Source organism: Elephantulus edwardii, unplaced genomic scaffold, assembly GCF_000299155.1.
Source record: "Elephantulus edwardii isolate Elephantulus edwardi_28Jun2011 unplaced genomic scaffold, EleEdw1.0 scaffold00452, whole genome shotgun sequence".
In the NCBI taxonomy this organism is placed as follows: domain Eukaryota; kingdom Metazoa; phylum Chordata; class Mammalia; order Macroscelidea; family Macroscelididae; genus Elephantulus; species Elephantulus edwardii.
The window spans coordinates 773,677-799,050 of NW_006400202.1; the positions used below are offsets into that span (position 1 = coordinate 773,677).

The 25,374-nt window shown below is 37.6% G+C and overlaps 1 protein-coding gene across 1 annotated transcript in view; it reads right to left on the reverse strand.

Annotated features, from left to right (window-relative positions):
• The window catches only part of GARS (glycyl-tRNA synthetase), a 54,758-nt gene that overhangs the window by 10,673 nt on the left and 18,711 nt on the right, over positions 1 to 25,374 (reverse strand). The window contains exons 5-14 of the mRNA XM_006902795.1: positions 24,888 to 24,976; positions 24,444 to 24,520; positions 19,837 to 19,982; positions 16,679 to 16,828; positions 10,173 to 10,335; positions 8,835 to 8,999; positions 7,282 to 7,389; positions 6,371 to 6,516; positions 2,789 to 2,874; positions 793 to 902 (exon numbers count right to left, since the gene is read on the reverse strand). Coding sequence (XP_006902857.1) covers positions 793 to 902; positions 2,789 to 2,874; positions 6,371 to 6,516; positions 7,282 to 7,389; positions 8,835 to 8,999; positions 10,173 to 10,335; positions 16,679 to 16,828; positions 19,837 to 19,982; positions 24,444 to 24,520; positions 24,888 to 24,976 — 1,240 coding nt within the window. The remainder of the gene's footprint in view (positions 1 to 792; positions 903 to 2,788; positions 2,875 to 6,370; positions 6,517 to 7,281; positions 7,390 to 8,834; positions 9,000 to 10,172; positions 10,336 to 16,678; positions 16,829 to 19,836; positions 19,983 to 24,443; positions 24,521 to 24,887; positions 24,977 to 25,374) is intronic.

Sequence of the window (25,374 nt, forward strand, 5' to 3'; positions counted from 1 at the left end):
GACAAAGAAGATTAATCAGAACTGGCTTTGACAAGCACTGTGGCATTTGGACAAGAACAAACTGGGAGGAGGGTAGAGAGAATAGTGCAACAATGAATGGATGGAAACCCAAAATCTCTGTAAATGTTTATGAAAATTAATAAAATATAATTATAGAAAAAAAAAGAATGTTGAAAGCAGAATGTTGAATGACCAAGGAAGCATCAAAAGAAGATGGAAGGAGTATACAGAGTCAATGTACCAGAAAGAACTGGCTAACACAGAGGAATTTAATGAAACAATATATAATCAAGAGGCAATGGAGATGAAGGAGAAAGTTCAAGCTGCTCTGAAGGAATTAGCAAAAAACAAAACCCCAGGAATTGATGGTATACCAACTGACATATTTCAACATTAGCCACTAGGGAAATGTAAATTAAAATCCAAAAAGGATATTACTATACAGAAGTACACACCCCCACTTATCTGTAGATACATTCCAAGATCTCTGTGGATTCCAGAAGCCATGTAGTTGCTAATGTTAACTAATGCTATAAAGTTGACTATGACTCATGAGGGGGAGGGGAGGGAATGGCTTCTGTAATTACATACACACCATAAAGCTCAAATAAGATCAAGTCAGAGAGTGCATGACTTTTGTAAACAGTAAAGGAAAAATCAGGAGTTCTGATACCTCCAGCAAATGAAAGTAGCACCTCAATGGTCATTCCAGAAACTCTGCCCTATACTTCAGTGACTTTTATCTTCTGACGCTGTAAGAAAACAAATCACATAATGTCCAGGAGAGCTTACCGTTCTCTGCTCATCTCCCTCCCGTACATGGAATGTGTGCTCAAGGATTGTATACATGATCCTCCCCAGGCCAAAGGAGGGCTCGATTACACTTGGAACAACTTCTTCCACTGTAGAAGAGACGGAAATTCAGTAAACACCCCTTAAAGCCCACATAATGCATCTTATAATTTCCATTCTTGAAGAATTATGGGTTCTGAACATCAGGGCAAAGAATTAAGAGCAATCCAAAAAGACTATCTGCTATGAAGGAACTCAACATCTTTGAAAAGGGAGTTGTAGAGTAGAAAAAATTTCTCTGAATTCCTAATTATTTGCCTACAGAGTGAAATAAACCTTGAAGTACCATAGATTCCCTCACCAACTTGGTAAGCTATGAACAGCAGCAATGCCCTACCATCTGTGTTGCATTGGGCCTTCTAAGGATTATATTTATATGGCTGTTAGAATTAAAAATCAACCAACATACTCGTAAAAATAAATATAAATAATTCTTACATTTAACCAGTGAGCTCTGGTGGCTTAACATTGAGTTGTGCGGCCAACCCAAAAGACACACAAAATCTCCTCCTATGTAACCTTACAGCCTCTGAAGCCCCACCAAAGGGTCAGTCAGCTACGAATCAGTTCTGACTCAACTGTATAAAACAATAAAAACAAAATTCAAGTAGCAGTATATTCATTTATGTTTTGCTCTTTTCACTGTCATACTGACAAGAACTATCAAAGAGTCAGGTTAATAATATGCCACAGTATTTCTAAGGCTCTGCGAGGCCCACAGAGAAAGCTGCTCAAAAATCAGCACTCAATCAAAAACTGTGGCCCCCAAGCTCTTTCCCTGGGTGAGAACAAACCTGTGGTATCACAGAAACTACACTAATAATCATTACTGCTTGGAAAAGCAGCACTGCTAAACTCTGTGTGAGTTTAAAAGCTGACTTTTTACTTTGGAGAGTTTGTATTCTATCGGAAGTCAAACAGTGGAATAAAACATCACAAACAGAGAAAAATTAATTCTTTAGTTTGTGAAAGAGTAAGGGTGATACTTTTTTATACATAATCCAGGTACTTCCTATCTGAGTAATGGTGAAGTCCAGTTCTGAGACAGCTGCCAGTACAGCAAAGAAGCCCCCAAAATATGAGGAAGTGTCCCTGCCTGGCTGCCATCACCGCTCAAGCAAAGTCTGCCCACAACACCTTCGGCCAAGAACAAAGGCCCACTCTCCCCTCAGCAGCTGTTTCACAGACATCCATTACTCTGCTTCCACAACCTTCAAGTCAGCCACAGGGAACCAGCAGCATCCTTCAGAGATGCTCCAAGGTGCTCATTTCCAAATCCACATACTGCTTCTACAAAAACAATCCCTAGCTTTTAAAAGTATAAGAAATATCACAGATGCAAATGAATTCTAATAAAGATTTGTCAAAAAAGATAAAGGCGTAAGTACCCTCTTTTACTTATTAAATAAAAGATCTTTCTTCCTTTAATTTTTTTATTTTAAAAAATTTTAATCAAAGACCTTTTTTTTTACCTGTTCTTCAGGCCACAGGAAATACAGTTAGCCTTGTAAACTACTCAACAATATGGGTACAATTAAGGAGTATAATGGTTAAATACTCAAACAGCTGGTGGTTCAAAGCCACCCAGACTCCACAGCTGAGATGACTTGGCCGTCTACTCCTGCAAGGAGTATGGCCTAGGAAACTCTAAGGGCCCCCTGTCATACACGGTCATTATAAGCCGGGACTGACTAGAAGGCATCTAACAATACTAAGAATAATCATGTTTCAAAAGCAAACACAAATACAAACAAGAACAAGAAAATATCTTGAACTTAGTCTCCAAATTTACTGTTGGGACATTAACAATGTCTTTTTCTCCTTAGATTTTCTAAAAAACAGCTGTTATAAAATATTGAAAATAACAAACAAACAAAAATAAACTCTCTAAGGAATAATGTTTCTTTTGCTTCTTTTCATTTTTTGAGAAATTTACCATGTAGTGTTTTCTGGAACCTCTTCACGCTGACCATGTCATTTGTTAACTGAAATGTTTTTCCTTCAGTTTCGATAGTAAACTCCCTACAAAGAAACAAAACACATTAATCAGAATGTATAGCCTTATACCTGAATTTAAATTTTACTGACAGCTAAATTGTTTTAAATTGTAAGTCTAACATAACTGGATCTTTTCCAGATATATAAAGTGAAATAGAAATTATTTTAAAATAAGTATGTAGAAAAGAGGTTAAGACAATATCAAAAGTAGAAAACTTGGGAGTCCCAGAGTAACAAGCCAGGCCAACGTAGCTTCAGATCCATGTATTTTCCTAACAATGACATTAAACAGTATTCTGAAAAGGCACTCAGAAATCTTACTAAATTTAAATAATAGGTTCACAATACCAATTCTGCAGGTTTTGCAATCAAGTTAGGACCCCATAAATCTAATTACTGCTGACAAAATGATGACTATTATTACTGTCCCAACAAATTCCTCATGGTAAAAATAAACAAGTTTATCATCTTATTTCCAAATAAGCTTTTATTTGTCTTGATGAGTTAACAACAAGTTCTAGCCTGTAATATGTTCTATTCAGTTCTAAGTCACAAGAATTCCGTTTTAAGATACTTCATCTAATACTCATACTTACGAGTTATTTCTTCACAGTTGAAAAGCAATTTAGATTTCTCTTGCTTCCCACACAGCCAAGCAATGGGAAAAGAGAGCCCTCCTGTGGCTGTCACCAGTTTCTAAAGGGGACATTCTCATATATCATTTGGGTGATTTGCATTGACTTATTTGGCCTTTACGGCTCTGTTTGGACTATGTGTATGTATTAAGGATCCCATTACACTAAGAGCAAGTATAATGCTTTCTGTGAGCAGACTTCTAAATATACAATAAGTACAGCTGCAAAAGAGCTGAAGTAACCAAACCGTCATTACTATAATTTATGAATGGAAATTGGCTTGTTTGTTGACAGTGCCTGCAATTTAACAGATTTGATGCTGTTTTAGCATAGTTATTAATTGTGGGATTTAAACTGTTTACTCCTGAGATGAATAACTATTTTCAACTTACAAGAACTCATCTAATTCTTTACTGTGATTTGAGTAAAAAGTTTACAAAGCAAATAAATTTTTCATTTAGCTATTCATACTAATTTTCTTGTATTAATTTCAATACCTACAATGTATTCATACTTTCGCCGCTTCCTCTCGGATTCTGATTTCCATTAATCCTGTGTCCTCCTCCTCTTTAGTGATATTACACTGTTATTATGCTGTTCATTCCCTATAGTACATTGCCCTTTCCTTCACCCACCTTAATATGTGCCTATTACCTTTTTTCTTTTCAAACTGGAAAAATGTTTTATAATTTTCTTTTAAAAAATTCTAAATTGTGACAGAAAGGTTGGGGTTTCATTCATTCATTATAGCACATTTTCCTCCCCTGATCCGGCTCAGTCCACATTTTAATGCATCTCTTTTTCCAGACTGCTGTCAAAGATGGAATGCCCAATCAAGACATCCCTTTCAGACGTTCCTTCTCCTCATCTGCTCCAGTGCACTATTCATTCTCTATCCACTTTTCCCCTATTGTCTCCCCAAACCCTCATGTCAGTCCTATTTCATAACAGCAGTGTTAGGGAGTATTTGTCATTTTGTGATGCTGCATAATGTCTTCCGTGATCCCCCACTTGGGTAGTGTTTTACAAATTCAATATTGTGTATATTCTATTGTGTGACTGTACCAGAGTTTTTCTATTCACTGTTGATGGGCACTTGGATTGTTTCCATCTCTTTGCTACTGTGAATGCCACAATAGACGGGTGTGCAGACACGTTTGCATTGTGGCTCTGGTTTCTTTAGGGTATATTCTCAGTAATGGAACTGCAGAGTCAAATGGTATTTCTATTTCCAACTTTCTGAGAAAGTGCCAGATTGCCTTCCACAGTTGTTGCACCATTTTACATTTCCACCAGCAATGAATAAGGGTTCCAACGTTTTGCTGTCTTGTTGAACTTTTGCTATTGTTGCTGGGGTGAGATGACATCTCACAGTTGTTTTGATTGGTACCTCTTTGATAGCTAGGGATTTTAAATATTTTTTCTTGTGTTTCTCTTCTGAGTTTCTTCTTTGGTGAAATGTCTATTCCTATCTTGTGCCCATTTTGCGAATGAGGTGTTTATCTTTTTTCTCAACAACACCTAACAACGACAACTTAAATTCTTGTTTCTTAAAAGTTCAAGAGTTTTGAGTACATGGAACTTATTGATAACAACTGTTTCAACAACCTTATCGATTCTGTCATGTTTGAGTCCATCTCTTTGGGTGACATCTCTCATTGGGTCCTATGCTCTTGCTTTTTCCCATGCTTACTGATTTTTTATTGTTTGTCCGGCACTGAATTTTACACTGTTTAGTGCTGAATTCTCTATATCCTTTTAAAGATTCTTCTCTACTGTTTCTATATTTATACTTAAAACTACTGAAAAGACCATTAAAAGAAGAATGGTTGGGAAAGTGGCACGGTTTCTATTTCTTCTTTAGTCATTCGTAAGACAATTCTCTCAAATGAGTTATTAATGATCTTTATAATCCATTTAAAATCTTTATCAAGGTTATAGTATCAGCAGTTCTCCAAAACACAAACAGAAACAATACTAGAAACGTAGTCATGAGACAGTGGTGTTGCTGTTAGATGACGTCAAGTACAGTTCACAGTGACCCTATGAACAAAGATCTGAACCCTGTTCTATCCTGTGCCATCCTCACACTTCCTGATACATCAGAACCCATTGTAGCAGTCCCCTTGTCAGTCTACATGGTTAATAAGGGTCATCTTCTCCTTTGCCACCCTTCCCAGCATCATGTCCTTTTCTAAGGAATAGCCCCTCCTAGCAAAATGCCCAAAGTATGTGAGGCAAAGTCTCATCATTCTTGCCTCCAAAGAACACCTTAGCTGCGCCCTCTCCAAGAGATATCTGTTCATTCTCTTGGTTGTCTATGGGATGTTCAGTGCTATTCTCCAACACCACAGCTCAAAGTCATCAATTCTTTGGTCATTCTTATTTACTGTCCAGCTCTCAGATGTACAGCAAGTGATCAGAAAGGCTATGGCCTGAATCAAATGCATCTTAGTCCTCAAGCTGACATTATTACTCCTCAATAATTTGGAGAGGTAGGTCCCTCAATGCAGATTTCCCCAGTGCAATGTGTCTCATTATTTCCTGACGGCTGGTACCAAAGGTGTTAACTGTGGATCCAAGCAACATGCAGTTAGTTGTTGACAATTTCAATCATGATGTTGCCTATCAGTCCAGTGGTAAGAATTTTTGTTTTCTTGACAGTGAAATGCAATCCATACTGAAGGCTCCATTCCTTGATCTTCTTGCAACAAGTGTTTCAAGTCCTTCTCACTTTCAGCAAGCAAGGTTGTGTCATCTGCATAATGCAGATAATTGATAACCTTCCTTCCAATTATGATAGTATTTGCCTGCAAAAACTTTCTGAAGAACCTGGCAGAAAAGATGTATCTGACCCAAATAAAAGCATACATCATAAACCTCACCCCTTCTCATTCAGCAGCTGTTCCATTTCTGTAATATAGCACTCATCACAAATGGCAAGGTACTCCATCACCAGCTTTGCATCCTTCTTATACGCCTTACCAATAGCGCCTTTACTAGGTTCAAACTGAACAACATTGACGGTTTTGTATGAAGTAGTCAAGGGAAAAACAAAACAAAACAAAAGCAGCGCTGCTTGAGTATTTTGGGAAATGATCTTGAGAGCAGTCAATCATTAACTTAAAATAGCTACCAGTTTTCTATTAGAATCCCAGTTCCTGGGTATGCTGACTTCAAGCACAAGAACAAATGCCTAAAGAGAGGCACAATCTCATTAGCAACATAACTGAGCCCACCATATAACAATCTCAAATAACAATTTATTCATTCCCACAATGTCCCAACACAGTAATCTACTTTTCTTGTCAGTGGCTGTTCTCCAAGAAGCCAGCACACAACCTCAATGCCTAGTGAGGGAAGGAACCTTCTGTTCAGCTCATTTACAATTAAGTACACCAAATCATTATTTAATCTATCATAAAATGGCACCCATCTTTTAACTGAAAAAGCACCTATCAGGTACGCTTTATTTAAAAAGAACACAGGTGGGTGAGGTATAAAGACACATATTTTGGAAACAGCTAGAAAACAGGCCAAAATCTTGAGATTTGGTCTATCTTTCTGAAGGTGCTTTTTTTTAAGAAACGAACACCAACTTGGTACACATTACATGTAAAGAAAATAGGAAAGAAGCAATGAGATGTATAAAACAGTTAAATAAGTATCACAATACAAAAATATACATCTGTTTATAGAACTAGATACAGGTTTACAGTTAAACAGAACAACACAGTGTTTAAACTTCAATTCTGATTAATAAGACCTGAGTTTTAAGAATAGTAAGAAAGGATATGGGTTCCTTTAGAGGTTTCTCCGCTACAAGTGGAACTTTGGTGGCTCTTGCGTGACAGGAAAGGTCATAACAGGAACGATCAGCACATCCAACAATCTCAATCCAGCCCTGAAAAAGCATAATTGATAAAAAAAGCTTATAATTTACATTTGGTGCATTAACAAATGCATGTATGCTGTAATCAAGTTTTTCACATTTTCAAGAAAATTCAATTATAGTAGGTCCTTTCAAATTTTATAGATGCTTGAAATGCAAAAAAAACCCCAAAAAACAAACAAAGAAAAACCAAATAACCCCAAAACACCACCCCACCCCTCACTGATGTCAAGCTGGAACCAACTCTTAGCCGACTCTCCATGGGTTTCCAAAGGCAATGAATCTCATGGTAAGAGATTGCTCTTCTTTTTCCCAAGGAGCTGCTGCTAGAGCTGCTGATATCTGAAATTTCAATGTCAAACAGCCAGAGTGTCTATGAAAGGTTAATTTTTTGGTCACATTGTGAATGATGGTTAACTAATATATTCAAGGATTTAATTATAGAAGTAAAATGTGAACCTTGACAAAACATGTAGATCTGATTCAAATTTGTAACCATGATTTAAAGAGGAATTTGGCTGAAACCACCACCCTCGATAAAATGCCCACTATTTTCCTAACATGGCAACAGATGGCTGACCTAACCACAAATCTCAGGTGGTCATGAACACAGGTATCTGACCTCAATTCAGCACAAAGAAAACAAAAATCCTCCTTCCTGGGCCAATAGACAACATCATGGTAGATGGAGAAGAGAAAGAAATTTGTCAATAACTTCATCTTGCTTGGATCTACAGTTAATACTGTTGGCACCAGCAGCCAGGAAATCAAAAGTCTGCTGCCAAGGACCTTTTCAAAGTGCTAAACAACAATGACGTCAGTCTAAAGACTAAGTTACACCCAATCCAAACCACGATCTTTTCAGTTACATGCTAGGCAGTCATAAATCTGACAATGAAGAGTAAGGATGAGAGAAGAAAAATCTATGCCTTTGAGGTGTGGTGTTGGAGAAGAGTGCTGAATACGAATATCCCAAGAACTGCCCCAAAAAACCAAATATGTTTTGGAAAAGGTACAGCCAGTGTGTTCCTTGGAGGCAATGGTGGTGGTGAAACTTTGTTTTACATACTTGGGCAAGTTGTTAGGAGACACCGGTCCAGGGAAAAGAACATCATGCAATGAAGGGTGAGGAAGACCCTCAACAAGATGGATTGGCACAGTGATTATAATAATGGTGGGCTCAAGTATGTTAAGAGCTGGTCAGGATGACACAGGACAGGGCAGGGTTCAGAGCTCCCGTTCAGAGGGTTGCTATGACTTACTGTTGACTCATTAGCACTTAACAATGGCTAGAACTGACTTGATGGCAACTGCTTTTTTCATTCTGTTCAAGAAAAGACCTCTCTTTTTTCCTCTCCTAGATTTTAACATGAAATGCACAAAATGAAACGTTCAAATCCATGCTTCTAATTAACAGCATAAAAACCACACAGTAAAAACCAATTCACTCTACTCACATAGGATGTTTTCGATTCAGCATCCCAGCAGTCACAGGCGTAATGGGCCATCTCATTTTCCATGTGCTGTCGGAAGCGGAGTTTATCTGGAGATACTCCAACCTTTGTGAGGTAGAGGTAGATACGGCCAATGAAGTAGCCTAATACTGAGTTGTTAATCACACCCTGAGTAAGTAAACAAGCACAGGAAAAAAAACCAAGCATTAATACCTCTTAATGCCAATGTACCATGTTCCAAAGATATCCAGAATCCACTGACAAACACCTGAAAACAAACAGTAAACTCACTCATCCATCTTTCAGAATAATTTCAAAGACCCATAACGTGTTCTTGGCTATTTTTAAAAGGCTGACTCTAAAGTTAATGAGCTGATTATAATGGAGTTATTACAAAATCTTTCTTTTGTACTTCAAGGGCCAGTGAAAATTCAACCCAATATTTCACACCTAAATCTACAGTACTAAAAAAAATGATATTCAAACTAATGAAACAGACTCTCTTCTGAATTAACAAAGTGACTCAGAATGAAAATCTGTGACAGGTCACCTTCCATCCCATCCTGGAGCAGTCTAGACATGGAGCCCATCTCTGCACTGTGGGACCTTCTCTGTAACACAACTGATAAATCATCACCTGCTTCTCCCTGGAGATGTTCAGAAGCAGAAAGCTAACTGCTTTCCATAGCAACCCATCTCATTACTGGGCAGCAGCTTTTGTTGAGAATTTTCACGCATTCATTTCTCTAGGTAAATATTTTGAGAAATCCTATTATATGCAAGGTCTTGTCCTTAACTGCTAGGGAAAATACAAAAGAGAACAGATTCTGAGAGTCAAATTCTGCCTCCCCACAAGCACCATCTCTATTTAAAATTAGGATTTGTTAAGTATTGTTCCAACAGAGAACTTTTTTCCCCCGGTGCTTTGCTGGTCATATTTTCTTGTTAGGTCTAAACAGGGATTGTCAGGTGTTTCCCCGCACCTGTTCTTGGCTGTGTCAAGTCGATGCTGACTCTTGGCGACTCTGTGTGTGCAGAATGGAACTGCTCCATAGGGTTCTCAAGGCTGCAATCTCTGACAAGCCCCTCAGCAGGCCTCTCATCTGAGGGACCTGGAGCAAGTTCAAACTGTTAACCTGACTAGTGGCTGAGGACTTAATCGCCCGCACCTCTCACTAGAATAAATGTATGTCAAAGGTAGGAATAATATACATCAAATAATGTGACTGCTAAAATAAGGTTTTTTTGTCCTAAAATAGGGGATTTTTTTATGCCTAATGTGCTGAAGGCTATGATTCTCACTTTGGTAGACCTTAACTTAAGTCACTTACAGAACCTTACCTGTTCAACAGCATCGCCAAGACGCATTTTTCGAGCAGACTGTCCGCTGACCTGGGCTTTCGCTGAATACAAATAAAGGTGCAGGTCTGCCACACTTTGAAATTTGGGATGGTCTTTCTCATTAGGATCTACGAAGTGTTCAATTTCTGCCATTGTGAATTCTCTAAAATCAGAAACACATAGAAAAAAATTTGCACAAGATAAAGTGTAGGATAAAATGGTAAAAGAAACAATAAACAAACCTCTTCTTTTCAACTGCATCCTACAGCACTATGACAAAGACCCCCAAATTACACGATCTTTGATCCCTAAGCAGAGTATTGGTTCCTCAGCAAACTGTAAAAAATTACTAGGATTATATTTGTCTGGATTATTATTCTTTTTAAAAAAATTAATGAAAATGTTATTAATATTTAACATAAATACAACAAATTCCTGACTTTAACACCAAAATTATAACTGTTGATGAAAAGTTAGTTTTTAAAGAAAAATAAATAACACAAATCTCTAGCAACATCAAGATTATTACATTTGGCATAAAATTATTTTTACTGTCTGATTAATGCCATTTTAAAAATTAGGAAATTGTGAGCAAATGCCACACACACAAAAAGAAATTAAATTCTGAATAGTGACTTCCCAATAATATGATTTTCTTTAAAGCATTAGCAAGTCTCTATAAACACACATGAAATGAAGCTCCTGATATTTACTGAGCACAGAATAGGAAATGAAAAGTGAATTGAAATTGTCCTTCAGCTTTTATAACAGTTTGATTTCTTCTATTTTATTGCTCTGAACAAGCAAATGGCTGCTAATGGCATCATGCAGCTGGTTTCTTTTAGAGTAAGAGCTTTTAAATAAAATGTTATTCATGACACAGGACATGAGGCATGAACGGAACAAGCCAACATCAAGCTAACTACAGGATGATGAAATAAATATGCACATAGTAATGGTTTCCAAAGAGATGTCTCTGAATGGTAATTTAGTACTTATTGGTGGCAAAGTGTTTTAAATTCATTTTATGGGTCAAAATCAAATCCCTTTTCTTTTAAAGAGTACACATTTACAGTGCACTTTGAAGATTATCTAAAATGTTCTATGAGTAATATAAAATTGTGTAAATGGGTTCTAAAAAGGCATGAAATGCACTGCCAAAAAGCTCTGAATAATGAACTTTATTTTAAAATGGAATTTCTCATTTAGTCCTGCAGCTTTCATGTCTTAATCATCACTCAGTAACAACTGTACAATTTCAGAGTGCACAGGAATTGTGCATATACAACTCAGCCCATCTTTGCAGTTATAACTGGGTTGATGGCATCACAATATAGAAAATCCCATATTACAAACATCTAAGTTATACACTCATGGCTATGAACTCAATCCCTGTAAAGTTCATTCTATTAAAGCTTCAAGGTACAAACAATAGTTCAAAATAATAAGTAGGTACTTCTTTCTGATGCACACCAAAGTAAAATTATTACATTACACTAAAAATATTTTGGTGAACCTGGAAATGTAATTCAATGCTTTTATGCATAGGAAGGTACACTATACATAAAGATATAAGTGCTTTAATGTCTGATCAGGTCACATGTTGCATTTATGTCTGTCCCACAAAGATTTTCCTTTTCTTTTCTGAAAAGAGAAAATAGTTCCACTTACTCTTGTCCTGCTGCCAATCCAAAGGTTCTAACTCAACGACATGCAACAATACAGTAACAACAACAACAACGGTTGTAAAGGGAGCTCCGGTAACTAGTCCATATGGGCTGTGCTGCTAACTCAAAGACTGCCCATCTCTGGTGGTTCTAAGTCACCAGTCAATCTGCAGGAGAAAGAAGGGCAATTCCTTTCCACTGCAATTTACAACCTCAGAAACCCAGTGGATGTCTGAGTTGTAATCCATGGACTATGGCAGTGAGACAGACAGAATGGGTTTGGGGACCCTGAACGCCTAGATTAATGAGCAGCAGGGCTCGGGGTTGTACCCCAGTCATCACAGAACCTCTTCATTTCTGTTCTCACGATTTCATTCACCAGTACTGCAGTCTCTCCTCCTGGCACAAGGAAGGATCCGCCAGGACGTCACTGTTCCTGCTGTAGGGACTGTGAGCATTGTCTGGCTCCCACTGCTTCTTCTCTGCCTTGGTGAGAGTCACCTTCTTTCTTGGATCCTCCACCTTTTCCAAGCACATCTTTTCCCAAGGACTGGCCTCTCCTGATAACGCGCATGTGAGACAGTCTCACTCTGCTTGCCTCTGATGAGCACCCTAGTTGTACTTCCTCCATGAAAAACTTACTTGCACTCCACTGGACTTTGTCCATCCACTTTGTCAATATTGCAATTCAAAGGCATTGATTCTTCTTCTGTCATCCTTACTGTCTAACTTTCTGATGCAGAGGAGGCAAGTGAAAATACCATACTTGAAGCAAATACACACCATATGCCATCTTTGCTCATTAACTCTTTGCTAATTTACAGCAGATTTTCCCAATGTAACACATCTTTTGATATTCTGACTAACATGGGTGCCTATCGTAGATGCAAGTAAAATGAAATTGTTGACAACTTCTATTTTCTTCTGCAACTATCATGATGTTGACTATTGGAGGATTTTTGTTTTCTTGATGTTGATATGTGTTACATGTAATCATGTTGATATGCTGATGTTATATGTAATCCATACTGAAAGCTAAAGTTTTTTTATCTTCTTTAGCCAGTGTTTCAAGTCTTCTTCACTTTCGGCAGACACGGTTGTGTCATCTGTACAACAGATTGTGTCATCTGCACAAGAGAGATTGTTGATAAATCTTCTTTCAATCCTGATGCTATATTCTTTATATAATCCAGTTCTGAAATTATTTTCTCAGTATATAGTTTGAATACGTTGAAGAGGAATGGTATCACATTAATAGCAAAAAAGAGCATTTAAAAATCTATCCTGAAGTACAATGCTTGAAGTGACAGGATACTATCTATATGCATACAAAGAATACCTGTTAATACAACTAAAATTCATATCCACCAACCACTAAAGTCAAAGATGAAGAGATTAAGGACTTCTACCAACTTGTGCCACTTGAAATTGATCAAATATGCACCAAAATGCTTTAAAAGTAATTGGTGAGTGGAATACTAAAATTGGAAAAAGAAGGAGCAATGGTAATTGGAAAATATGGCTTTAGTGACAGAAATGAAGCTGGACATCAAATGACAGAATTCTGTACAATAAGTTAATTCACTGCAAATAACTTCTGGAAAAGGCATAAACAACTATTATACACATGGACATCACTTTACAGACTACACAGGAATCAGATTAATTACATGTGTGATAAGAGTGAATAGAGAAAATAACAGCATTCAAAGCTAGACCAGGGGCTGACTATGGCAGAGACGATCAATTAAAAATGAAACTGAATTCAACAGAATGTGGTCATTATCAAACAAATCACTAATATCACACACAATTAAAATCCTGGAGAAGAACCACTTGGCCAACTGACTGGAAGAGATCGATATTTGTTCCTATCTCTAAGAAAGGCGACCCAACAGAATGTGGAAACTACAGAACAATCTCACTGATTTCACATGCAAGCAAGATTTTACTGAAGATTATCCAAAAACTACTGGAACAGAACATCAACAGAGAACTACCAGAAGTCCAGGCTGGTTTCAGAAGGGGTCGTGGTACTAGAGATATTGTAGCTGATGTTAGATGGATCTTGGCTGAAAGCAGGGAATACCAGAGGAATGTCTATCTGTGTTTCATTGACTATGCAAAGGCATTTGACTGTGTAGATCATAACAAACTATGGCTGACTCTGAGAAGAATGGGAATCCCAGAACACTTGATCGTTCTAATGCGAAAGTTATACTTGGACCAGGAGGCAGTCGTCAGAACAGAGCAAGGGAACACTGCATGGTTCAAAATTGGGAAGGGCGTACGCCAGGGATGCATCCTATCTCCATACCTTTTCAACCTATATGCAGAACAGATTATCTGGGAGGCTGGGCTCTATGAGGAGAAATGTGGGGTCAGGATTGGTGGACGATTTATCAACAATCTGCGTTATGCGGATGACACAACCCTGCTTGCTGAAACTGAAGAGGACCTGAAGCGCCTGCTGCAGAGTGTCAAGGACTGCAGCCTACAATATGGATTGAGGCTCAATGTCAAGAAGACAAAGATTCTCACCACTGGACCAATTGGCAGCATCAGGATGGATGGTGAAGAGATTGAGATTGTACACAGCTTTAGTTTGCTTGGCTCCACATTGAACAGTCTTGGCACCAGCAGCCAGGAAATTAAAAGGCGCATTGCCATGGCAAAGTCTGCTGTTAGGGACCTCTCCAAAGTGCTGAAGAGCAATGGTGTCTCTTTGGAGACTAAGGTGCATCTGATACAGGCCATGGTCTTCGCAATCACCTGTTATGCATCAGAGAGTTGGACAATGACCAAGGAGGATAGAAGGAGAATTGATGCCTTTGAGCTGTGGTGCTGGAGAAGAGTATTGAGAATACCATGGACTGCTAGGAAAACAAACAGATTTGTCCTGGAAAGGGTTAAACCGAGTGGCTCCTTGGAGGCAAGGCCCTCTATGAGGTGGATTGATTCAGTGACTGGGATAATTGGGATGGGAGTGTCAGAGACAGTGCGATTGGCACAGGACAGAGCGGAGTTTAGGGTTGTTGTACATACGGTCGCTTTTGAGTCGCAGGCGACTCGACGGCACATAACAACAACAAACAACAACAAAGATTATTTTCAAAATGTTTGGAACAGGACATCGACAGGAAACTCAAGAAATGCTAGCCGGATTCAGAAGAGGCCACAGAATGAAGGATATCAGCGTTGATGTCAGACAGACCTTGGCTGAAAACAGAAGGATACTGACTATGCAACAGTAATTGACTGTGTAGATCTTATTAAATTACGATTTTAATTAGATTTTAAGTTTTTAATTTTTTAATTAGATTTTACAGGGATTGTCTGTATATAATATGGTATTCATACAATGCCCCAATCTTAGAATATCTTTTATTTCAGTGATTGCAATATGGGCTCAAGAACAGCAGACTGTGAGGATGGCACAGGACTGGGTAGTTTTATTCTACTGTGTGGGGGAGCTATGAGTTGGAGCTGACTTAACAATAGTGCGGGCTTTAAGCAGAACACCAATCAGTTCTTAAAACACTCTCTCAAATCAAAGCACTCCATTTGCCCTAGATCCTGAGTATGATACATCATAACCATCTCCAACACTCTCTACTTAAAACACCATCACTGCCTTAATTTGAACTACCAAGATTTTGTTGTTGTTGTTATGTACCGTTGAGTCACTTGCAACTCATAGTGACCCTATGTACAAGAGCCTAAACCCTGCTCTATTCTGTGCCAACCTCACTGCCTCTGACACACCTACTCCCATTATCCCAATCACTGAAATGATCCATCTCATCGAGGGTCTTCCTCTTCTACACTGTTCCTCCACCCTCCCAAACATGATTTTCCTCCCCGAGGACTGATACATGCCCAAAGAATGTTAAATGAAGCTTCAGAATCCTTGCTTCCAAGGAGAAGCCCAGTTTCACCCTCTCCAGGACAAACTCTATTCTCCTAGCAGTCCAAGGTATATTTAACACTCTTCTCCAGCACCACAACTCAAAGGCATCAATTTTCTATTATCCCTAGTCAATGTCCAGCTCTCTAACGCATAGCACGCAATTGCGAAGACTATGGCCTGGATCAAGTGCACCTTAGTCTCCTGGCTGACACTGTTGCTCTTCAGTACTCTACATAGGTCCCTGACAGCTGACTTTCCCAATGCAATTCGTCTCTTGACTTTCTGGCTGCTGGTACCAAGAGTGTTGACTGTGGAACCAAGAAAACTAAAACTGTTAACAATCTTAATCTCTTTACCATCCATAATAATGCTGCCAATTGGCCCAGTTCTTAGGGTTTTTTTGTTTGTTTTCTTGATGTTGAACTTCAATCCATATTGAAGGCTGCAGTCCTTGACGTTCTGCAGCAAGCGCTTCAGGTCCTCCTCAGTTTCGGTAAGCAGGGTTTTAGTATTCTAAAACTATATGGTGGCCTAGCGCCTAGGGTAGCACTGCTAACCCAAAGGAGGTGCCTTGGGTGGTTCAAATCCATCAGCTGTTCAAGACAGGCAATCTACTGCTGAGCAGTTTCCAGGCTCCAAAAACCCACTGGAGGGTCAGCTATTAGGCAATTTCAATCTACACCATATTAGTTAATGAAAAAATATGCTAAACAGGAAAAAAGAGAAAACAAGGGCAGTTGATAAGCCAGTCTTAGCGTTTTCTTCAAATTTCATTTTCAATGCTTAAACATGTTATTTTGGAAAACACAAAGCTAAATCCACAGCCACATTAGAAAAAAGTACAATTGTTTCAAATTGGCAAGCTTTTTATGTCCAGTTAATTGCCAGTAATTCATTACTTTTACCAGGAGAATAAACACAGGTAGTACCTGACTCTGATCAGTCCAGACCGAGGGGAGATTTCATTTCTAAAGGAATTTCCAATCTGTGCAGCAGCAAATGGCAGCTTCCCTTGGTTGAATTCCAAAAGTCGCTTGAAATTCAGAAAAATGCCCTGTGCAGTTTCTGGTCTCAAATACCTAAAAATTAAATAAATTGGTCTGTTATAAAGAAATAAATGGTATTTGGATACACCTGAAATTCTAAATACCATTTCCCAAAGTCTTAAATAATAGCATTTTCATAGCAAAGTTGTAAAGGTTCAAAAATGATTTTTTTTTTGGCAACAACATTCTTAGCAGCAAACATTCTCATAACAAAAGTAGTAGAAAATGTCTTTAACAGATATGGCAATTCTACTCTTTAAAGTCATCTTATTTTCTCACTCTATTGGATTACAACATCACATTACAGTGTCCCTAAAACCTCTAACACAGTTGTAACTAATGATTCAGAGTCATTTTTAGGCAGAGGATTCTTCTGTTTCCATATGAGAGATAAACCTAAGCAAATATACCAATACAATCATTGCTTTCTTCATAATTTCATTAAAAAGATTCTGTGGCAAACATCAACTTATGACAAATTCCCAATAGCCCACTTCAAATTTTTTTATTTTATTTTCTTATTTGTGTGTACCGTCAAATCAGATCTGACTGGTACAGGAGGAGATTGTCCCTCCTTCCCCGGCAGAGCATCTGGTGGATTCGAACTGTGTGCCTCTGGGATTGCAGTGCAGGTTCTTGACACTAGGCCACCAGAGCTCCCCTTCAAAATAATTTTTGAAGCCAAAAACAAGTAACACCTAAATTAAAATGTAAAGTGCTCTCACCTTCTAGTCAGTAAGGAGCCGTACCACTAAGCCTGTGGCCATGCCTCTGTCATTTCAAACCTACCAGTGAGCCCACAGCAGAAAGAGGGGCATGCTCGTCCTGTGCGCTTTAGAGTCTCAGAAACCCAAGGTCAATTATGAGTCAGTTCCAATTTGGCAGAAGTGAAGGCTTTATGAAATGGAAAGTTCACCTTCTTTTTCACTCTCCCATACTAACTTATTTCACTTTGAGCTATTTTCCAGATTTCACCCATACAGAATCATAGCTTCAGTTCCTACGCACATTTGTAAGTAGTATGTATGTTTCTTCTCACAGTTATTCTACAAGGATTTTTAAAAAAATTTTTTTACATTGGTTTGTATGCACAACTCATCTACACTGTGTTTCATACAATCATTCCCATACACTGTATTTTATAAAATTAATCCCCACTGAATTATTTCCACCATTACCCTATCTTTCCAGGTTCCCATTGGATTCTTCTATAGTTCTGCATTTACTAACAAATTCAGTTATTTTAAAGTTTTCAATTTTCTAAACAACTGTTAAGTTTATCATATGTAACAGATTATTCTAAAATTACCAACTTACTGTAACTTATTTGCTGTTGTGAGCTGTCAAGTCAAGCTGGACTCAGAGACCCTACAGGACAAGGCAGAACTGCCACGCAGGCCACAATAGTCACAGAGCAGCTCAGCAAACCTCTTCTCTCACAGAGCTACAGACGAACTCAAAATGCCAACCTGTGGGTCAGGAGCTTAATCATGGTGCCACCAGGGCTCCTTATAATCTAGTCGTTGTTGCTGATGGCCTTCAAGTCGAGCACGACTCATAGCAAACCTATGAACAAAAGGCCCTGAAGCCTTTCTCTAACTATCAACATTTATCAAAGTTCATGGAGTTTCCAGAGGTATGTTGATTAGGAAGTGGACGTCATCCTCAAATTACTGCATAAATAGGTCATTTCTATTTTTACCTTATAATTTTCACAAATGTACCTTCCTTTCCTTTTGAATTTTTTCCTTAGGTAAATTCCCTGAAATATGATGTCTAGGTCAGAGGGAATGGCTCTTTTAATGACCATCTCTTAGGTATACAGTGCTGCTACAACAGAAATGCCAAGAACTAATGGCTTTAACAAAGAGAAATGTCTTTTCTTGCAGTTTAGGAGACTACTAGTCTCAATTCAGGACACGGACTCTGATGGGAGGCCCTCTTGAGGGGTGGGGGAGAAACCAGATCTCAACTTCTCAAGTCCTCTTCTCAGCACTCCTTGAGCTCCACATGGTTTCTATCTCTCACCCTTTTGTTTTTCCTTCTCTGGGCCTAATCTGCTTTTTGGATCATAAATACCCTATGTGGATACAACTGCACTGACATAAAAAAGAAAACCCTATTTCCAAATGAGACTGCTGTAAGTAAAAGAGTTTAATATTTATAATGCATATTTGGGAACACATAACTTAATTCCTAACACTCTACATGTTTTACCAGAACAAAAGACTAACTTTTAGACTCCTTTTACAAACAATCCCAAATCAATTCTGGGTCTTAGAAACATAACTCCAGTTAAACATTCTGTCACAATTTTAGTATTACAGTTTCTATTTTAGGAAACACAATCTAAAACCATCTATCGTTGCTCATCCTAAAATAAGATCATAAGGAATACTCCAAATTTCAGATAAGTTTGCTAACAGTGGACAAGGAATCTGAATCATCCTGTAAACAGTCCAGATTTTCTTAACTTCATCTGTGAAAACATCATCTTTCTAATCCACAGGCTGAATTTATGCTGTCTGATGTGGGGGCTATGTGTCTATGTAAATTAATAAAAATAAAATACACTTAAATACAAAGTCATTAGAGGAACAAGCCTCATTTCAAGTATACAAGGTCAGAGGCTACCATATGAGCAGCAGAGATTCTAGAACAGTCTCATCCTTACAGAGTTTAACTGAACAGTGCTGGTTCCTAAAATCTCTCCCAGCAGTAACTCAGTACCTTTCAAAAACTTTCTTCAACTGCTCTGTCTGCATTATGCAGACATAACTACAAAATAAAATTCTCACAGACTGGTCTAATTTATTATGGAAAAAAAATCATCCTCTATACTTAAAACAACACTTTATTTGGAAAGAATTAGAAGAAATAAAATCCAAGAACATGTCTATTGCTACTTCTTAGTAAGTTTATATGGACTTACTGTATATCCCATTTTAATGTTTTTCTTAATAGCACAGATATTTACTTTCTATGCATGCATTATCAATAATTTCACTGTATAAACAGATTTAACATGACGTGACACCTACCCTGGCATGTTCCCTCCAGGCCCAATGAAGGTCTTGAACATTAAGTTAAAAGCTACTGGAGGAGACAGATCATTTCCAGTAATAGGAGATTTTACATTGTAGTTCACAAAAAGATCTCCAAGTTCTTGCTGGCCATAGTTATCGAGCTAAAGGATAGGTCAAGAAAATAATTAATCACAATGTACATGCATGAAACATAATGTATATGAATGCTAAAAAGATTCATTAAAAATAATCCGTGGAAAAGTGAAGGAAAAAAACAACAAGAATTAAAATAAATGTATTACCCCAATGCTAAAACACACACAAAAATAACACTAGAATTAGCATAGCCGGCAAGATATCTGCCTTACAACCATAAGCAATTTATGTACTTTTAACAGTGAAATAGAGTACTATTTTAAGGCTGACCCAAAACTCACTTCTTATTGGCAAGAATCTGAGATCATGTAAGTATGTTTTCTAAGTTGAAGTTTAACTTTCTGTGTTAACTTAAGAATCAAATACATTTCCTTGTCTACTAATTAAATGCACATTCAGCTTTTCTTTCCTATTAGACATTAAGCTCCAAAGAGGTAAATGACATATTAATTTCTGTATTTCCCTGTATATTATATATTACATACTGATGAATTATAAATCCTTTAAAATGATGTGTGACTTTAAACTCAAGAAATTAAAATTATAATAATACGTCATCTGATAGTAAAATACATTTAAAATTTTCTAACAAATTTAATTAAAATAAAGAATAATTCCATAAATGGAAGTGAGTACGTGGCTAGTGAGAATCTGAAGTAAAAAACACATGGGTATTTTCTTCCGATTCTACAGATTATGAGTTGTTGACGTACAATTACGTAGTTACCAAACTCTGAACTTCAATTTGCCTATCTGTAAAACTAAGGGAATACAGTGACTTCACAGGGATATTATAAGAAAATGAAATTAGTTAAATACTGCATAGGACCCTTACTGTAAAAACAGAAGGATAACCAGTAATGTGTATGGGGATCCAAGGGGCGAAGGGATGGGAACAGAGGAGTGAGGGTAGGTGGGGGTGTATGTGTGTGTGTGTGTAATCATATAGGATCGCACAATTTGGTGGGTGGAGGGAGGAGGGATAAAGGAAATAGGAAAGATCGACAGGGATCTGGAAAGACAGGGTAATGTATAATGGTAATTGATATTATAAAACATAATGAATGAGAATGACTGTATGAAACACAATGTGAATGAAGGATAGTGTCAAATACAATATATTATGAACTTTGTACACTAACAAAATTTAAAATACTTTGTTCAAGCACAAAATGAAAATAAAAATAATTAATAAACATTAAAAAAAAATATGCAAATCCCTTAGCACAGGGCCTGCAGTAAAGTACCTCATCTATATAAGAGGGTATTACAGCTTACATTTGCTCCCTTTATAAGTTTCATGGGAATTTCACTCTGCAAAACGACAACTCACACAAACTAACCACATGTTCCAAATATGAGTGAAACAAAAATTTTAAAATGTGCCATTCTTATAAAATTCAACAAATTAAGTATGTACTACTTCCTAGCTATTTTGCTCCAGCACTTTCTAGAGTTTCAATGAAGAGTTTCAAAAACAATGCCATTCATGCCATTATCCAAGAAGCTAATCAATGAAGAAGCTGTTGCAGTGCCCTCTCCAAGATGGAAATACCACTTAAGGTGGTTTCCCTTCTTGAGAACAAAGCCAAGCAGCCCGAGGAAAATCTGTTTTCCTGGTAATTCAGAAAGGTAATTCTGGTTTACCTTCTGACCTAGCAACCACACTTCTAGGAATCTATTCAAAGATAAAATTGCAAAAATGTGAAAAGATGCAAGGAGAGACACTTCACTCAAGTGGCAAAGATGGGAAATAATCCAAGTATCTATGCAAAAGGAACCATGGAGAATCACATAGCTGGCCGTAAGGAGAGTAGTGTGTATTTCTTTATTTTACCATGGAGCACTCTCTACAATATTTTGTTAAGTTAAAAAAAGTACACTGAAAAGAAGTGGAGTATGCCACCACTTACCCAGAAAGTGAGGAACAAATAAGTATGTCTTAGCTTATGCTTTATTTTTTCAAAAAGTCAAAATCAGTAAATTTTAAGCTACAAACTGGTTACCAGTGACGATGGAGGAAGAAGAAACAGGAACAGAAGCTAAACTTATTTGAACATACCTTGTTTTGAAGCTTTGGCTTTGGACCTATAGGAATTTTGAAAAAACAACTACAAACTTAAATTTAAAAACATGAAACCCTAAATATTTAAACTAAAGCAAAATATACAGCTAACAGTATGTCAAGCTGATGACCTAAATACAGAAAAAATGATGACCAGAGGTTTTTTAATAAATAGACTAGGGAGGAAGGGATTGAAGGGGGAGAAGAAAATGTGTAATAATGAATAAGTAAAAGAGAAAAAAATAGACTGTATATTATGGGTGTTCTCCCAAGGGGTGCTAAACCTCCACAATATATAAACTACTTGCATTCTTCATACTGTTATTCTGAAACGTTACTATATACAATGTGGAATAAAGAATATCAATAACTATGGTGGTGTTACAAAGAACTGGGGTTGTTTATGTAGAAAAAGGGAGATACATACTTAGGATTAATAATGTAATAAACTCCAGAGATCCACTGAGGAGTTCTGGTGGTGAAGCACATAGCTAGATGTGCTGCTGGCCTAAAGTCCTCACACTTCTGGAAGTTTGACCCCTCCAGCAGCTCTGTGGGAGAAAGATGAGCAATCTCTTCACACTAAGATTTACAGCCTCAGAAACCCATGTACCAAGTCAGAACTGACTTGACGGCAGTAAGTTTGAATTTATCTTAAGTCATATGAACTCATAATAATTTCCGACTGCTGCCACTGAAAAGACCTAGAACTCGTGAACACCACCATTCCCAAACAAATGGTTCTTCCAAAGCTCCTTGGAAAAGGAAAGAAATGAGAAACAAATGTGTACTTACTAAAACATAAACATATAAGCATTGATTTTCTAAATCATGAACAACACAAAAGCAATGAGCTTTAAGCAAAGGATAAAATAAATATTTCAGAATTCAAAAAAAGCTCAGTGGTCAAGCTGATTGTGGCACAGCAATCCCCATTGAGTTTACAAGCTATAAATTCTAACAGAGGAGACCACCCTTCTTTCTCCTGCTGAGCTGCTAGTGGATTTAAAGTGTGGCCCATGGGTGAGCCACACACCTTGCTATGGAATCCATCATCAGAACTCCTGACACAAAGACCGAAATAAAGCAGCACATGATTCAACAGCTGAATTAGGGAAGCTTTGAATTTATATGAGGAATGAAAAATAAATAGCTAAAAAATCAGGACAACTATGAAAAAATATCTAGTTACTCTCATTAAAAAAAAAAAAAAAAGAAACAGTTGGGAGTCCTACATTTAGCCTTGTATATTTATACACCAATGAAATAGGTAATAAACACAATACTGGCATTTTTTTACACAATGAAACAAGTAAAATTTAAGAGGTGGCCTTTGCAGAATTCTCAACTACACTTGGAGTTACAGAAATGTTTTGTTTTGCTAAACAAAACAAGTGATGGATAAGGTGTTATTATCAACAATATAGATATAGGGTTGTGTGCATTTTCCTATGGGTATTTTCATAAGATTGTCAAGGTGGTCTGTGACTCTCTCCCTCCCCAAAAAGGAGTAAGAGCAAAGTCTCAGACAAGAAACATTCTTGTATTTGGATTCAGATGCCCTCATGTTGGGCCACAATGCCACCTTCTTGTATTTGGTAAAAGATTAGCTGTCACCAATTAGCTGTTTGGTAGAAGGTTACCTGTATGGTGGTCTCTTTTGTTTTCCACAAAATCAGAGACCTGCTCATCAGCTTCTATACAGCACAAGGTCAGGGAGAGTCTAAGCAGAGACAGATCAGGTGGCTGACCAGGCTGTCTGTTCACAGACCTATCTGCTACAAAATCGCCGTTTCGACACTGAACACTACTCCTCTTTCTTCCTTCACTTTTCTTTTTTTTAATTTAGTTTGTTTATTTTTCATTTCAATGAACATCTACAGAGATTTTGGAATTCCATTCATTCATTGTTGCTCCCTTCTCCCCGCACAACCCCCCCCCCCCCCGTTTGCTCCTCTCCTTGAAAAGCAAAAGAAAAACTCCCTCATTGGTACACAATCCCCCCGCACCTCCCCAAACCCCACCCCCTACCCCCAAATATAATCCACTCTGCAACCCTCACTGCGTACGCCTACGATAAAAATAATGCCCTAAAATATAATACTTTTAGACTATTCTCTCCCCCATAGACTTCAATGCCGTAAACATATTTCATCCACTTTTAAACCCAGAACACTGAAGTTTCCACTCAAACACACTGATGTAATATGGACTTGTTAGCGTTTGTTAAATAAAGGGTCAGTTACAAAAGGTAGAAGAATATAAAAAAAGAGAGTAAGAATTCTTTACAATTATGGGTAGGATCAAAACAATTAAAAATTCAAAAGTTATCAAAAACTAAAAAAAAAAAGTGAGAAAGCACGTAACTAAGTTGCTGTGATAACAGCTGTAAAGTACTCACTTGAGCCAAGACACTTTCCATTTCTGACTTCTTCTCAGCAGAGCACTTCTTGTCAGACATCAATTTCTGTAGATGAGCTACAAGAACATGTTGGAACACATCCATTTTAATCAACCAGAAAAAAAAACAATTCCATTGTGAGATTTAATGGACAATTAAAAAAAAAAGAAAAAGTCTACAAAATTATTCCTTATATAAATCTCACGGCTGATAAAGGAATAGTCATGAGATTACCTTGATTTTCTTATTGGTTTAGAATTTCTGATCATCAGTTTAAAAAAAAAACTTTAACAAAATACAGGACTGTATCTGTATACTTCGATCTATGAACTTTATTTTTTATGATAGGCCTTCAATTTTGAAAATATGTAATTGAAACAGTTTAACTTCTGGTTTGATGAATCCTACTTGAAGGATATTTATTTGAGATGAAGAAAATCATACCTTTCAGCAGATGGTCAGCACGAAAGCACTCTCCATTTTTCACATCTTTCACCATGAAGTCAGCAAATTTGTCAACGTGGCCAGAAGTCCTAAATTAAAAAATACCAAGACAACTTATCATTCTTACACAAATATATTGTTGTTGTTGTTATGTGCCGTCAAGCCGCCTGCGACTCATAGCGACCCTATGTACAAGAGCCCTAAACTCCGCTCTGTCCTGTGCCAATTGCACTGGCTCTGGCACTCCCATCCCAATTATCCCAGTCACTCAATCAATCCACCTCATAGAGGGCCTTCGTCTCCTGCGCTGTCCCTCCACCCTCCCAAGCATGATGTCCCTCTCTAAGGACCGATCTCTCCTCACAACATGTCCAAAGTATATTAGACGGAGCCTCAGAATTCTTGCCTCCAAGGAGCCACCCGGTTTAACCCTTTCCAGGACAAATCTGTTTGTTTTCCTAGCAGTCCATGGTATTCTCAATACTCT